Source organism: Gambusia affinis, linkage group LG19 (genome assembly GCF_019740435.1).
Source record: "Gambusia affinis linkage group LG19, SWU_Gaff_1.0, whole genome shotgun sequence".
Lineage (NCBI taxonomy): Eukaryota > Metazoa > Chordata > Actinopteri > Cyprinodontiformes > Poeciliidae > Gambusia > Gambusia affinis.
Genome location: NC_057886.1, coordinates 12947430 through 12964701, shown reverse-complemented (window position 1 = coordinate 12964701; position 17272 = coordinate 12947430). Strand labels below are relative to the sequence as shown.

Sequence of the window (17272 nt, the reverse complement as noted above, 5' to 3'; positions counted from 1 at the left end):
TGATTTTCAGAGGCCGTCAGAAGCTCCTCTCAGCTTCCTGCTGCCTGTTCTCATCCGCTGTGCCATTCTGCATCACTGGTGCGAAGAATTAGTTCGTTGTTTCTGCCTTTGAGTACTCTGGTTTCTTATCCTAGAATCTCATCCACCTGGCCCGTTGACACAGCTATCCTCCTACTCCTCCACACACTTTGTGCATAGGTGTTTGACTGAGTGTGTAGGTGGACAGAGAGGCACTTTTATGACCATGTAATATATATATTTTTTGTCTTTTCATTTGCATTTTTACATGAGTGTTGCTTTCGTATTCAATCCCATTCATTTATCCAACATTTTGTTGTACCTTGGTGTCATGTGTGGCACCGCTGCCCTGCGGTGGTTCAACACAGGCAGCAGCAGGTCTGTCTGGAGTGCTCAGTGCAGACAATGCTCAGTGCTGGAGGCTGTGATTTTACTTGGTTCTGAGCTCTGTGGGTAAGCCCGGAGTCGCATGTTCTTATCTGCTCTGACAACAAACAGATAACTACAGTTGTGTCTGGTGACAACAAAATGACGTTGACTGAGTGGAGGAAAATGAACAGAGTCGACGACATACTTTGTTTGCTCTCACCTTGTAAATGTTATAACCATCTGCAACATGCAGTGCATTTAATATACCTTAAATCGAAGAGACAAATATAACTATCAGCAGGCATTTACTTTCATTTAGCTTATGAATTTCTTTATTAATCTAAAGTCCACTCTTTTGACTGGTCAGAAGTAGTAATTATCTGTTTACATTTGGTTTTATTTAGACAATTTAAGCTAAAATATTGTGTGTATAATATATTCATATCTGTTGTGACTGTCTTGATGTAAACATCTTTTCCCCATAATGAAAACTATTTGAAAGATCATCAAATGCAACACACTGTTTACAAATAGAATTATTTTGAGCTAGCTTCTGTGGCATTCCACAAGCACCATTTTAAGCGATTTGGTCGATATGCTCTCATTTGTGCAAATCAGTTTTATGTTTTGAAAACAGCCAGGCTTAGCTGTCACAGTGAACTGACCTGTTTTCATTGTTGAAATTCTGGGAAAAAAAAGCTTCACAAACGCAGCGAAAACCTGTACGAGCTGGAATGCTAAGAAATGCTAAACTGAAAACATGCAGGTGTTTGAACATGACATAACCCCTAAACCTTCTGACCATATGAATGTACCATGCATGGCCAAAGTATTCATACACCTTTTAAGTTCTTGCATTTAGTCATGTTACAACCACAAGACCACCATAAAGTAGTGTAAATCTGAAAAGTGTGGCATGGATTTGCTTTCACCATCCCCAAATCTCTCTTAAATAAATCTATTAAGGCCAACAGAGTCTCAGAAGAAGTACAACTATTCTGTGCGTGTCTGAGTCGACCAGCCTCTCTGTGAAACATGATGGTGACAGAATCATGCTGGAGGGCTACTCTTGTTGAGTGGAACAACCAAGCTTACAAAACCTTAAAGGAAGATAGATGAAGCTTGCTGGAGGCTGCAGATGAAGAGTTTGGGGGTGCATGTTCTCCTTTCAGCATGACAGCAATCCTAAAAATATAGCCAGAGTTTTAGATCAATCCATGTTCATGTGTTAGAATGTCCCAGTCAAAGTCCAAACCTGAATCAAACTAGTTTGTGGTAAGACTTGAAAATGTGTGTTCCATCCGGTCTGCTTTTAGGAGATGTCCAAAGAACATTTATTTTATTTTATTTTTTATATGTTTTAGTGGCTCTAGTGGCCTTTATTTGATAGTTAATTGACAGGAAAGTGGGTAATGAGAGAAGGGGGAAGACGTGCGGCAAAGGTCGCTAGGCCGGGAATCGAACCCGCGACGGCCGGGTCAAATTTGGACATTACATTTGGACAGTGATGTCCAAATGTTCTTTGGACATTCGATGTCCAAAGAACATTTGAAGAAATGTTAGTATTTATTTAAATGTGCAACATTGTTAGACATGCCCTTAAAAACGTGAAAGCATTCAATGAGTCCTTTTTCAAGGTGCTCCACATGAATCTCACATTGTGGAGGAACTGGAGATCAAAGTGGATAAGTGAAGGACATAAATTTAACCTCCACAGAGAGAAAGAAAAGTAGCAGTGAAGTGAGTGATGTCGAAAAATTATGGAGGTTGGGTTAAAGTATCTACTCTATTAAAGTTTTAAAGTTTTTCTCTGTGTGTGTCTGAACAATCTGTCCTATAATGTATTATATAAAAAAGCCACTTGGGGATAAAGCACCAGACATGATGTGGATACACATGCACACGGGCATAAAAGAGTGATTCATTTATGTGACCTTGGGGTTTTTTTTTTAATTAGGTGAGCTTTATATTGAGCTCTTTTCTCTCTTTCCTGCATAGACAAATAACTGAGGGAATTCAGTGAGCCTTAACTGAATCCTAATGCAACCCCAGGGTTCCTCTACACACACAGAGAGATGACTAAACCGCGCTCTGATCTAATCTATTTGTCACCTCTCCAGGCATGAGGACCTACCTCATCTCCGGTAGAAAGGTGGAGGCCCTCTGTAACTGCACCCAGACGGGGCTGTCTGGACCAGGGGATGCCGATTCTGAGTGCCAAAAGCCCAGGTTGCACACGCCTGATGGGGCCTGCACCCTCCCCTCAGACAAAAACAAGGCAAGTGGTAACCATCTCTGGGCGAGCTCGAGATGCTGCTGAAAGTGTATTGTTCATAGCTGCACAGCTACACTGCCTGAGGAAGAACACAGCACACGGTGTGTTACTACAACCTCTTTTGCTATATGTGGGTGTATCAGAAGCTTTTATAAATATTTTAGCATGCAGAGACATTGCCTTTGCATTGACTTTTAGCCCAGTCTTATCATGTAGCCTCTTTTTTTCCATGTGTTCCTTGTAGCTACATTAATTTAACCCTATGCATCCTCTAGGGAAGGAGTAGCTCACTTTTATACACCTACATGGATTTACCATTAAAAATGCTTCCATTAGTCATTGTTGTATTGCTATGAGACTTGAAAGCAACACTTTAACATCTTATTAAACAATTTTAGAAATATGATAATATTGTTTTTTTAAATATACCTTTAGTGCAGATGGTCCTTTTTAAATCTAACTTTGTAGAAGGGATGTATAGTGGATATAAAAAGGATGCAAGCGCCAATTACAAAATCAATTTCTTGTGACAGGAAAAAAATAACTGAAATGTTTTCACATGTAAAACTGAAATCAATCAAAATTTTACCCGTAAAAGATTCCATTTTGTTTTTCAGTCGTGTTGTAAAGAGTGATGCTCACATTAAATATCTATTTTTTTATGAAGAAAGAATCAAGCATTTAAACAAGTGCGTGTAGCATTTCTTTTTTAGATTCACTCCAACTGTAGCAAGTCAACAAATCAAGGGCACAGTGGGAGGCAAATGTAATGGGTTAGCTCATGCAGCGACGCGCTCTTCAAGTCTGACTTCTCCATATAGAGCCATTTGTCTTCTGAGAAGCTGTTCCTCATAAAACAGACTCGTATCAAGTGATATGGGATCTTTAAATAGATTCGTGGATGATGTTTGAATGTGTGAAAATATTTTTTGGCCACATTTGACGGCATTATTTAGATGCTTCACAATGAAGCATAAATGCACCCATTGAGTTACCTTGCTCCCATTTGGTAGGTTCACCCCATCACACACTACTTTTGTGTCAGCTCAGCGTAGGTCTGCTATGCTCAGATTAGTCACACAAAACTGTCAATATTCTTTCTCTTTAATTATTCCAGAGTGGACACACAATATATTTTTTCAAATCATATATTTATTACTTCTAAAAAAGGTTGGGCTGTTTTTGAAAAAGGCTTCATTCATAACCAGAAGACATTCCATAACTCTTCGGTAGTTATGCCAATCCTGTATCCCAAAACGGAGAAGAAATAAAAAAATTTTGCAGTTGGATTCAGGGGTAAGGTGGTTTTTGACATTAATGTTTAGTTTTTTTTTAAATTACATATTTATCTACTTGTAAAATTAAAACAAGCGAATGACTAATTATTTTCTTTGATTTCTGGTAAGCTGCACAATATATCAAGTTATAAATGTATTGCAATATCAAAGGACACCATAGATGCAATATACAATAGGCTATTTTGTTCTTGCAATTCCCTGCATTCAAACTCTGCAGGCTAGTTTGACACATTACTGTGAAACCTTTTTTTACCTTATGTAAATTTCTTGTATATTTTACTTTTAATGCACAACAACAACAACAAAAAAAAACAAAGGTTAATGAAAAACTTCCTGATTTCCTAAATAAATTTGATCTGTATTCAGCTCTTGTAATTGAGAGATAAGTTAAACAGGGCTTGCATTTAACGCATTTGGAGAACAACCTTTCAATTGATTCAAGGGGTTTAAAATAAAAAAGTTTAGGTAAAATGTTAACTCAGCAAGTCTAAAAATGTCTTGTTTTAAAATTATTTATTCTGCTAATCTTAGCTCTTTTTTTCCCCAGATTATTTTTACGTAACTCATTAACAAAAGTCAAACTCTCAACTCAACATCAGTAACTCTTATAGCAAACAAAGAGAAGAGCCAACAGAGCATTTTTTCCGTTACCACCATTTCCATGTGGACACAAAGACTGAAGCTATATATATATTTTTTAAAAACTGTCTCAGTGATGTTTTGGGAATACGTAACATAACATGAATCCTCAACCTCGACTTTTCATGTTTTTTTTTTCTGCACAATTTATTAATTACCTCACTTATTGTGTGACTACATATGTTTGTCTCTAATCTCTGGACAGTCCCCCTGCCTGTCCTGCAGTGTGACCCTTATAACAGGAGAGGATCAGGTTCTTGAAGAAGGAATGGTACATAATGGCTGCCATGATGACAAAACCAATAACGCCAAGGTGAGAAAGGGAAGCGTGTAAAAATGTGTCCCTAAATTGTGAAAAGAAAACAAATTTAAGTGATTCAGCATGTTTATATTTTGTAATAAAAGCCATGGAAAATATTGAGCTCTGAGGAATAACTCAATGGGTCCCAGATGAATTTGATTTAAACTGTTGCCTTTGAATGGATCTGACTGGAGCACCATCTTTCATTTTCATGTCCCCTTTATTTCACTAGATAAAACCTTCTCCAGAGAGCAAAGCTTGCACTATCACACCTTCTGTCTTTAGAGTTTTGGATCCTGAACTCTCCTCTCTTTTAGGACTCTTCAAATCTGAAGTGTTCCCCTGCGGTATCAGTTGGCCGCAGGCCCAAGACGGTGAATGGCCTGCTCAGTCCTCAGCTTGAGGCCTTGAATAACAGCCAGACCTCGCTGTGTGAGATGCTGCAGGAAAAAGAGAAGAGTTGGAGCGGAGGAGCCATGTGCATGGACCACTCGGCGCTCATCCCACTCCGATCAAAGAACTTCCGGGAAAGGAGTGATGCTCACTTTGTGGATGTTATCAAGGAGGATAGGTAATCACCACCCTGTCTGTCCCTTTTATTAGAAAATCCTATTTCAAAGGTTGGGTGTCAGTTCAGTTGGGCACTTTGTGTGGATTTATCCAATACATTCTCCATTTAAAAATTACATGGACCTCCATTTTGTGGGTGTAGCATGATAAAATATGAAACAATTTAGTCTGAAGTGGACGTGATTTTCTTTCTGCTGTTTGTGCAACTCTAACAGTCTTATGAAAGACTATTTCTACAAGCCTCCCCTACACAACCTGAGTCTCACCTTCTTGGAGAGGAGCCTGGAGTCTGCCTACCGGATAAGCTACCAGGAGGAGGTGTGTTTCTGTGATGTAATGGTCTCCATCTGCCTGAATTTGATTGAAAGTGTGCATGCATATAAATGTAGTTAGGGTTTATTTGTTGGTGCTGTATACTTCACTAGTAACATGCTACTGTTCTCCTTTTTGTCAGTGTTAGTATCTTCTTGTGATGTCTGTCAATCTCTTATTCCTATTTTTTTATATTTATGCTGATATCAGGTTAGATTTCTGTGTATTTATCTGTGTGAGTTTTCCTCTCTCTGAGTCTCGTCTCGGAAGCTTGTTAGCACCACATTATCACCAGACTGGTCAGACTGCGGCAAAGAGAAATGACTGCAGGACCTTGAAAGTTGTTATGCGCTAGGTTACAATGCCCTCTGCTGGTGTAACTTTAGAACTGATTTTATGATGGCATGACTGCAGCTGCAGGTGACAGAAAGTGGAAACATTTGCTGTTCATTTCATATTAATTTCCATTTTTGTCTTCCCTCCCAGGTGGAGAATCAAGCAGCGGTTCAGATGTTCGCCAGTCCAACGTTCAGCTCTTTCCTGGACATGCTGCTGTGCTGTTTAGTCGTTCTGGCGCTCTCTCTTGCTTGTTTCCTCCGACCTCTTGTCACCCAGCAGAGTCCATCCACTCCGGCGCTCATTCTGACAGCTGTAGTCGCCCTGCTGGAGGCTCTGGCTCTGCTGTTTGCCATTCGGTAAGATACTAAATACAGAGTGTGGGTCTTCAACTGCCAGGCTGTGGGTTGTTTTCAGACAGTGGAAGGACAAATTAAAATGTGCAGCCTTTTATCTGGTATCAATATGAAGTAAAAAAAGAACAATTACAGCACCACCTGCATTTACTGGCAACATTGTAAAAGATTTTGAAAAAGCATTAAATAAGATTTTTCCTTACAATAGCATAATCTTAAATCCAGGAGTCATGTTATGAGAGGCAGGTTGCACTCTGGGCAATGACAGGATAAAACGGACAACTAGGCACATAGCCATCCACACTCACTCACTCCTTAGGTCAGATAGGCCAAGTTTAGGCCTAACAACCATGTTTTTGGATTATGGGATTGAAGCTGGAATACCCACAGAAAACCCATCCATGCACAGGGAGAACATGCTAACTCCATGGAGAAAGATGCTGCACCAGGTCGCCCCTTCCAGACAATCCTCTGAAATGTTAATGTTGTATGCAATGAAAGGTTATGTATAAGTTATGTCTTTTCAATTGTATTCCTTCTTCAGGATGGCTTTTTCTCTGGACAGTGTGCTGAGCTGCACTCGGGTGCTGATGAGGGCCGTCTCTGGCTGGATAGTTCGCCACTTCGTTGGAGCTGTCCTGGTGTCTCTGCCTGCTCTGACAGTCTACTCCCATTTCACCTGTGACATGTATAATTCGATCCAGGTAGAATTCAGTCTTCGTAACTATTTCCTGGCTTTTGTAAATCAAACGTTTAATCTTTATTTCAACAGTAGTTTGGCTTGGGCTGAAATTAGATTCTCATTGTAAAATAATCTTGACTTAAAATACCACAATTTTAAAATGTTACGGTATTAATACCAACCGTACAAACAACCGTGTGTTAATTGGTTAATTGCTTTTCTTTAAAACAGCAAGTATATGATGATTCTTTCTTATAATCAATAAAAAGCAAAAGTATCTGACCTTTTCTAAACATTGTAACTGCCAGGCTTAAGAAGCAGGTGGGGGACATGGCAACCTTTCAAAACGTAGCTATCATTTGATTCTTGTAACCGGGCCAGGCCTAACTATATCAATAAAACTATATGGCTTTACTTTTAGATGAGATTTAAAGAGGATGTTTAAATAACTTGACATTTTCCTTTTCTTCTTATTTCTTCTCAGTTTACCATGTTCATCTGCTGTGCCATCATCATAGCTATTGTTCAGTACTGTAACTTCTGCCATCTCAGCTACTGGATGCGTTCTACAATAGCCACCCTCGTGGGGCTGGCAATGCTCACCTTGCTCTGCTGCTCCCCCTGCAGGTAGGGCACAGCTAACAAATGCATGGTAAATGTTGTGTTGGTCAAAATACTGGAAGGTGAAAAAATGTAAACTGATGAGGCGTTTCATGCTTCAAACTGATGCCGCCCTGGTGGAGGTGCATGCACATATATTAATGTTATATGACATTCCATTTCATATCCCTAATGTCGTCATAATCACTCTTGCGTCATTTAGCTATAATTTTCAGTCATGAGTTAAGCAGTATTCATTTCCTTTGTTTACTTTCTTTGCATACATTTGTGTTCAATATGATTTCAGCTCAACCTCACTAGCCAGATTAATCACTGTTTTTGGGAAAAATTACATTTCTACATAGCAAGTAATTTACTAGAAGGTGTAGAAGAGAAATAGAAAGCAGCAGACCGAAAAGCTATAATTTGCAGGCTACTCATTATGAGTAATTGAATCATTAATTGAAAGGCAGAAAATGTTGTAGATGCTGGATATAATGCATTTCACTGAAAATTGGAATGGGTTTTTGCAGGCAATTTTCACAAGAGCAGATGCAAATGTATAAGTTGCTACAGAAATCGATAGTTCATCTAAAATGATCTAAATTTCTTTAAAATGGAAACTGTCCACAATTTAGAAGATGTGGAAGAAAACAAAAACCTCTCTCCATGAAATTGTAGAATAGTCAAAATAGCAATGATCTGCTCTACCGTGATCAAAGGTCAATGGTCAAAACAATGTCCTCAATTTTGCAAAATATAATTTTGCACTCGCTTGTGATGGTTTTTGGCTTTTCTGAAAGAGTTAATGCACCACTTGTGGGTTTGTGCCAAACCAGAGGCACGAAATCTGGAAAATGTCCAAACCTCTACCTTGGGGGTGGGGGGTGGGGGACTCTCTCTCTATTTTTCTAAGATGTGAGGTCCCTGCTAGTTTGCAACCTCTATATTTCATTCATTGCAGCCGTTAGTAATTTAAACATCTGACAAAATCTTGCTTTGCTCCAAACATTTTAAAACATTTTAAAAGTTTGTTCCAAAGTTGCATAACGACTAGATGGAAATGTAGTTATTACCAATATGTGAAAGAAGCAACATTTGACTTTTCCATAATTTCTCTCCACACAGTGGTGATTTCTAACTTTTTTCACTATAAGTCTATTTTAATTTTTTTTTTTTCCTTTCTGTGGCATTATCTTCCAATACCTATATTTTACACGTTTTTTTTAGATTGGCTGTTATCTTGAGAGATTGCACGTCTGGCCGTATGGTGATTATTCATAAAATTAATTGTTGAGCCACAATAATGTGTGAAAAGTTAGGTGTTACATATAGTATCTTGCACACTTTATGTATTAGGCTGATTAATAAATATCATTGTTGTTTTTATCTCTTCCAGTGTTGTTGAGAGTTTTTTCCGGTAAGAACTTTGACAGAGTTGAATGTAAGATAAATATGAAAAATATTACTTTTTAATATGCCATCATTAAATGCCGCTAGAAATGACATTTTGGCAATTCCTAAAAAGAATCCCCAAGTTCGTGTTTTTATAAGAAATGTAAAATTCCAATTGCCAAGTAATACTTTGGTTGCATGCTTGCATTTATGTCTTTTTACTGTTGTTCTTAATTTCCTTTGTCTTATCTTTGTCTTTCCACCAGGTCTCATGCCCAAAGCAACATTACAAACGGATCTGTAATCTTGTCCGACAACTCAACAAGTTCTGATCAACAACCCAACTTTGACCCACACAAACGTCTTATTCCTGAAGCCTGTGTGGCCTTTTTCTTGCTCCTTCTCCTCGTCTGGTTCCTTAACCGTGAATTTGAGGTCAGCTACCGTTTGCATTACCACGGCAACGTAGAAGCTGATCAACACCGCATCAAGATTCAGAACATGAGGGACCAGGCCGACTGGCTGCTCCGCAACATAATTCCGATCCATGTAGCGGAACAACTTAAGGTAACCCAGAGTTATTCCAAGAACCATGACAATGTGGGAGTCATTTTTGCCAGTATTGTCAACTTCAGTGAGTTTTATGAAGAAAGTTACGAGGGAGGCAAGGAGTGCTATCGCGTCCTCAATGAGTTAATTGGTGACTTTGATGAACTCTTACGCAAGCCTGCCTTTGCAAATATTGAAAAGATCAAAACCATTGGTGCAACATACATGGCTGCAGCAGGACTCAACACTCAGCAGTGCGCGGATGCAGCTCACCCTCAAGAGCATCTTCGAGCTCTTTTTGAATTTGCCCTGGAAATGATGCGAGTGGTGGACGACTTCAACAAGAACATGCTTGGTTTCGGCTTCAAACTTCGCATTGGCTTTAATCACGGGCCCCTGACAGCGGGCGTAATTGGAACCACCAAGCTTCTCTATGACATCTGGGGCGACACCGTCAACATCGCTAGCCGCATGGACACAACGGGTGTGGAGTGCCGTGTTCAGGTCAGCGAGGAAAGCTACTGCGTGCTCAGTGGCATGGATTATGAGTTTGATTATCGGGGAACGGTTAATGTCAAAGGGAAAGGTCAAATGAAGACATTTCTTTATCCTAAAAGCAGCGACAGTGGCCCCGTGCCTCAGTACCAGCTCTCGGTCTCACCAGAGATCCGAGTTCAGGTGGATGGTAGCATCGGCCGATCTCCCACTGACGAGATTGCAAGCATGGTGCCAACCACCAGCAAGAATGGAGGCAGTACCAAAATGATGGTCCCCAGTGCCAGCATTGGTTCCTCAAACACAACAGGGCTTAGTCAAATGAAAGACTCAGACATCAATGGAAGATGTTCCTCCATGGTTGCTTCTTGTGCCAGACGATCCATGTCACACAGTGGCTTAACATCAATACCTGTAACCAGTCTTGAGGGACACTTGCCAAATAACAAACAGCTCATCGTCTCATCCTCAATCCAACAACATGCACCACAACACTCACCAAGAAAAGACACAAAAAGCAAGCCAGAGGATAACTCTGATTATAATGGTGGCGATTTAACCAGGCTTTAAGCATTTGCTACAGCAGCACTTTTACTACCAACCTTCATCCCTTTAAGCTCTCATTACTGCTAGCTGGCATGTGTAGAAGCTATATTTTTGTCCAACTTCAGGTAGAGGAGGTGGATTTGGACAAACACAGAAATCTGAGTTGTATAAACAGACCAGATTTTCCATCAACCAAAAACAAGGTTGTTTGTAGTGTAAATGTGTTTGGCTGATATCATCAAGGGTGCTTGGTGGACCACACATAGGGTGTTGGAAAGATATTCAGAGAAAATGGAAATTTGCCTCCTAGCAACCCCGTTGTCTGTCATTAACTTACTTAATTATCTTTGCACCTTTAATCTTGATTGTTTCTGTCAAATGTCTTTTAAGTGCCTTTAGAATAGAAAAAGACTTAAACAAGGCCTTTTTAACTCTAACAATTAAAAGGGAAAACTTTACATATGAAAACTTTTTGGGAATAAAGCTTTGCTTTTGCTATTGGTTTACTTTTTTAAACAATATTTTGCAATGAGTTATTTTGCCTTTTTATCCAAGAGGAAATCAATACGAGAAATCAAAATAAAGGGATAATTTGGAATTATGTGAAGTTGTCGGAAGAATGGAGGAAAGCTATCAAGTAGATCCAACGATGTACAACTCAAGCTAGAAATGTTTCTGTGATTTTAGTCTATCTGGATGACTTCATATTAACTATGTGACGAGGAAGAGCATAAATTTAGCATCTTCACTGCTGTCTGACAAAATCCAAAGCAGTCATTGCTGACGCGTCACTAATGTAACAAAACCATCAGATTTTTTGTGTACCGGTAGTAAAAATTGGAAATAATAACAGATTTTTTTCCAATTTAGAAAACACCAACAAATTTGACAGCAATCTCTTATAAAACTTTAGATGGTTAGTACCTCCTGTAACAGCCTTGTATCCCAAGTATTTAGACATTTTCTGTTGTTGTGGTTGGAAATGTGTTAAATTTTCAAAACCAGGTGTCCACAAGTTATGTAACACACCAGAAGTTTAGTTACATCTTGCAGGGCTTGGTGAAAAGGCAGAGTGATACAACCTGCATTAATTAACATAATAACTTTTGCACAGTAACATAAACGTTGTTCAGCTTACTAGTAAAAATAGCCTGTTGCAAAGGTTTCAATAGTTAATTTCTCCATTTGACTAGCTCTTATGAGACATGGATAACATATAATCTTCAATGCTATTCAATCCAAATGCTTATTCTGATCTTGGTGGACTTAGAGCAAACTGACTAGTCAAAGCTGATGAGGCAAATTAATTCAGATGACAAAGCAAATGACCGCAGATGACAGCAAATATAACTAATGTAACTAGCATAGTACACATGGACCTGTGTCAGCATAGAAAATGGCAACAAATATGATCCTATCTTGTTGTCATAAGCAGATATTAACTGAAAGTCCAGGCAGTTGATGTCTACTAATCAAGCATTGTATCCCACAAATGGAAACATTTTCATCTTGAGTTGTTTTAAGCTGCTGAAATCGGCAAAAACGCTTCCCCCCATATTATTAGCTATTACCGTTTCACCGCTATGAGAACTTTTTTTTATAAACTTCTGACAGAAAATGACATCAGTGAGTAAGCTTTTATGGATGACCTTTCATAAAAAATCCTAAGTATCCCTTTAAGTGAAAGCTATAAAGAAACATGCTATTTCAACATGGAAAAATCTGCACAATAATTGCTGCCGTGCCTCAGTTTGTGTAAAACTAGAAAACTCCTCATGGCATGACCAGGACTAATTGGTAAAGGACATAGTGGACGAGTCTGAACTGTGTGAGGATATCTGCATGCATTTAACATTGCATAACCTTTATTGGATAATATATTCATATATGGTTAAGCTCCCCTAGAGTTTCTGAGATGACTGGAATACAAACTCGTTTGCTGTTGTGGCATCTTTTTCTTTTCTGACTACAGTTACATTTCCAAAACACTAGGAAATGGTTTCGTCAGATATACTTTATTGGCATGCTTACAGCATTACATGCTTCTAGTACTTGTGCCCCCAGCCAACAATTTAGTTTAGCAGGAGTTCAAGATGTGTTTGGTGTTTTAGAAGAGGCTAACATGTGTATAGATGGTTTTAAGCCATGATTTCAGAAAGACTAAAGACAAAAGAATAACTGCCTAAAGTTGAATTGCATTACACTGTGTTAAAGTAGTTCTTAGTTCTCTCAAAACGAGGATAATTGATGTGGAATGTCACAAATGTGTTTGTGTTGTAGATGAAACTTAAGCTGTTCATTTAAGATGTCTAATTCTCCAGGATCTGAAAGACATTAATGGATCCGAACAGCTTGACGCTTGCTGCTTAAAACTTTTAGTGGCATGAAACTTAATGTGTTAGCACTGTAAATGCAAAAGGCGTGTCTCAGATGTGATTCATATACTTAGGTGTTTTTAAAGCTTTTTTTCATGCTATAATGTTAAATAACCACGTAGTGCATTTTCGGTCATTGTTCTTGCTAAAAATAGATTGTGTGCTCAAGAGCAAAAAGATACAATTTCACTCACTTGTCTTAATTTGGATTTGTTCAAAAATAATGGATAGCAAATCCTCAAATATCAAAACTGCCACTTCATATTTTCAACTTGCAATTTAGCTTTATAAATGGGAACCAATTTGCCTTTCCTTATCTTCTGTTAATCATTTGTTTGAATATTTAATATTTTTCAGAGTTTAAGTTATGTCTCTGATGCTTGGATTGCACTTTAACTGTTCTTAATCAAATTTTCACTTTGAGATGATTTAATTTATTATGACATATTTCAAAACAAAGCATAAAATGTGAATCTATAGCTTAAATCAGATTTCATTCGGATAATTTTCAAAAATTTCTAGTCCCTTTTCTTGATGCATGTGTAAATTTTTCTTTTTCCACTTTAGTTTGCTATTGCCTGCCATATAGGTATGGTGTAGTACATATGTAAAAATAAAAAATGAAAAGCAAACTTGTGTTTCTTTGCTCATGAGCACACAACCCTGATGGCTTAATATATTTGACACTACAAAAAGGGGAAAAATATTACTGTACTGGTAAAAGTAAAGGTGTTTTAGAAAAAGCATGAATTTGACAAGCCTTTGTTTTTGGGGGTCACTTTGTTATACTTTTTGAACTCTGTACTATTTTTGGGTACAGCAATGAACATGTGTTTTCCCAGATTTTGAGCCCTTTTTGTTTTCCTGCCTGTACATGTGCATACTATGTATTAATTTAGCTGGATTCATTGAGATGTTGTTGACATTCTGAACCAGCAGAATAGTGCACTAGAAAAATGTTGATGCCAAAGAGTGTCATTGCCATCTGATGGAGTTTTGTTGTGTGCCGTCTCTTTTTTCTGGTTGTTTTTTTTCCCCCACAAACACACACACACACGCACACAAACACACACACACTGTTAAAATGAAATTGCACAAGGCTTTCATTTTTGATCTACATTATGCCTTTCTACTGTAAAGCATTTTCTATTATTTGTATAAGAGCATGTAATTGGGTATTAAATAGTTTAGAACTGGAGATCTTAAACAATGTTGGAATAATGCTTCTGTGTTTTGTGGGCTTGCATCAGTAAATCTGTATGGGTGTTCATAAAAGTGTGAGGTTCTTTAATATCTTGAAGGGGAAGGGTCTTACCAATTGGCCCAATTTTTCTCATAGTATACAGAGGGAGCTCAGCTAATATTTCTGATAGTTAAAAGTGGAGTAGCTTGCTATTACTCCCACACAATAAATTGTTTTGTTTATGTTTTGTATAAGGCACGCTAATAGGTGAAGTGAAATTTAATTTCAAATAAAAGTCACTTGCTGAACATGAAAGAGAATGATTCAATTTGCAGCCTAAACATTACATTAACTTGTTTTAGGAGGTAAAATATTGTAAGCCAGTCATACAAATGTTTGTATCTTGTACTCTTTAACTAAAATTAGAGCTTATTGTATGTTGCACTTAAAGATGGATGAATGTTGATGTTTTTAAAAAATATGTGTAATTAAATTAAAACCCCTTATTAAAAAAATACTTTGCGTTTAAAACACAAAAACTTTTAGGATAAAGTAATTTTGCCACTGCAACCAGAATTTCATGTGCTAGACTAATAGAAATGTGTACATAATTAACACATAATGGTGCATTTATATTTGGACCACTGAGTCAGCAATTTATTGAACTAACTTTTATTTGAAAAAAATGCTTTTTTTGGCATACATCTGTTCAAGTTTTGTCCTTCTGTGGACTTCTGCCTTGATTGCTCAAGCTTAGTAATATGGCATATATTGTCTAATTTTTTTTTTTTTTAAGCGATTTTAAAGCCAAACCACTGTTTTCAGATGGGATTTGGGTCTTGAGTTTGACAACTATGATGAAAGGTGATCCTCTCCTCTGCTCTAGTCTTGATTATTATTATAATTTTTTTGGGGGGGGCAGGCTCTTGCAGGTTTTCTTCCAAGATTGCCATGTATGTAGTGTATTCTGTTGTCAAACCAGAGTAGCTTCCTTGTCCCTTTTTGAAATGTAGCATCACCACGTCATGATGACCACTACAGTACATTTAGGAGATAAGGAAATCTGTAGATGTTGGGCAAAATATTTAGTGCACCTTTATCTGACCTAAGCACTATTTTTACAAATATTTGCTACGTTTGCCACATGGCTTGTCAAACTTCAAACCAAAGATGTAAGCACGCATAAATTGAGAATTGAAAATTGATCCTTTTGGATCCCTCTCCTGGAAGGAGATTTTTTCTTTGTTGGTATATTACATAATCGCAATAAAATACATTGAGGTTTATAAAGTGACAAGGTAATGAGAAGGTAAATGAGTTATTGTACGTTTTTTATTTTTGCAGTTTTTGTTTTTCGAAAAGGCATCGCTTTTGCTTTATTTGCTGATTCTACGTCACAAAATGCATTATGTATATCGTTAAAGTTTAATACAGATTGAACACCTTTAATTTTTTATGTTATTTCACGCCTAAAGGTAACTTCTCATACGTTCACATGACGCACAGTGGGATACAGGTTTACGTCAGGGCGTCGGAGCAGTCCCCCCTCCTACCATCAAAAAAAAACTTTTTTTTTTGTATCGGAGGAATCAACAGCCGCCATCTTGACGCGGCTCGGAGTAGGAATTTCGGAGGAGCACAATTTTTAAAACCGACCGGAGCCACCCAGACCCGGCTGAAACGGGATTTTTCCGGTCGAAAATCGAAGATTAGATTCTTCCGCAGAGAATGAGGCCAAACATGTGAGGGTTGCGGGGGTTTTTACCGTCCTGAAAGGCCACTGTATATTTGATTTCCCTTTCAGAGAGCACCGCTGGTTGTCGCCGTATCTCCGTCCATGGAACGCTGTTTTTGCTGGGGAGACAGCGACGAGAAAAAAAATCCGCCTCATAGAAAATATTTTCTGAATTTTTCTTTTTTTATTTAAACAAAAATTGGATTTTATCGCTGCTTATTTCGACTGCTAAAAAATGATTCTGTACGTGGGTGAAACCGGCCATCTGCGAGCTAAGGGACTTGCCTGTACGCTGTGTAATATTTTATAATTGTTTTTTATTTATTTTTCTCGAACTAAAATAATTTTTGGACGCAGTAATTGGGGATAATTATGTGGGTGTTGGGTGTTGGATTATCATGGGGTGATCTTCGGTTGCGAAGCGTGGCGCTGTTGCCCTTCTTTTAAAATCCGTCTTCTCCGGGCAGCATTTCACCACTCTTCCAGTCAAGTGAAAATAAACTACTAACGTCGCTTCTTCGCACGCAACATTGGAAGGAAAAAAGTTACGCATTATTACAAATCAGAGACTCAAGGTTTGATCTGACCCTGTTATTATTTTCCCGGGATCAAGATCCATTGATCATTTTCACCGAGCAGGATGGCTGACAATCTGCTGGATGCGGGACCCCCCACTGCAAAGCGACCCAAGATTAGTTCACCCATATCGGGATCAGACGGCCCAGGTAAGGACGCAACACCACTTTGCCCTCATATAGCTTAATAACAAGGAGACTGATTAGAAAACAGAGGAAAGGAACGAGTAAAATAACACCAAGCTGCCACCTGGGTCGTGGGATGCGCAAATATTAAGAGGAACTGTACACGAAGTTCCTGTTGGATTCCTCCAATGAATAAACTCATAACAGTATTAAAAACCAGTTAGTTTCAAACACCTGATAATTTCAGAAAGTCATATTTTCCAACTTCTTTCTGCATTGATACAAAAATAAAGCCATTATGGCACTTTAAAGGCTACATTTGGATGAGTTATTTTGCTTTTGATATCTTGGTTGGTTAAAAAAATCTCTTTGCACAGATAAAAAAAAAAAAAAAAAATCCTGCATTATTTTATCAGTTGAAGTTTTTTTTTTAAATCTATTTGAAGCTGTCATGAAAAAGTAAACATCTGTCCATCACTCAAAAGAGTGCTTGAAGAAAAGAAATGGGAAACATAACTTGGGTAGATGAGACTTCCT

General features: G+C 38.1%; 2 protein-coding genes across 7 annotated transcripts in view; both read left to right on the top strand.

Moving 5' to 3' along the window:
• Positions 1 to 14614, top strand: part of LOC122821683 (adenylate cyclase type 9-like) — a 36767-nt gene extending 22153 nt beyond the window's left edge. Inside the window, exons 2-10 of one of the 2 annotated variants that reach the window (XM_044099802.1) lie at positions 2508 to 2665; positions 4805 to 4912; positions 5218 to 5471; positions 5686 to 5788; positions 6269 to 6477; positions 7019 to 7178; positions 7641 to 7783; positions 9156 to 9176; positions 9418 to 14614. In XM_044099802.1, the coding sequence (XP_043955737.1) occupies positions 2508 to 2665; positions 4805 to 4912; positions 5218 to 5471; positions 5686 to 5788; positions 6269 to 6477; positions 7019 to 7178; positions 7641 to 7783; positions 9156 to 9176; positions 9418 to 10765 (2504 nt within the window). In that variant the 3' untranslated portion in view covers positions 10766 to 14614. The remainder of the gene's footprint in view (positions 1 to 2507; positions 2666 to 4804; positions 4913 to 5217; positions 5472 to 5685; positions 5789 to 6268; positions 6478 to 7018; positions 7179 to 7640; positions 7784 to 9155; positions 9177 to 9417) is intronic. The other variant, XM_044099803.1, reaches the window with a different exon arrangement.
• Positions 14615 to 15874: 1260 nt separating this feature from the next.
• The window catches only part of crebbpb (CREB binding protein b), a 38277-nt gene continuing 36879 nt past the window's right edge, over positions 15875 to 17272 (top strand). For 4 of the 5 annotated variants that reach the window (XM_044101342.1, XM_044101344.1, XM_044101341.1 and 1 more), the window contains exon 1: positions 15889 to 16759. In XM_044101342.1, the coding sequence (XP_043957277.1) occupies positions 16675 to 16759 (85 nt within the window). In that variant the 5' untranslated portion in view covers positions 15889 to 16674. Of the gene's footprint in view, positions 16760 to 17272 lie in introns of all 5 variants that reach the window. The other variant, XM_044101340.1, reaches the window with a different exon arrangement.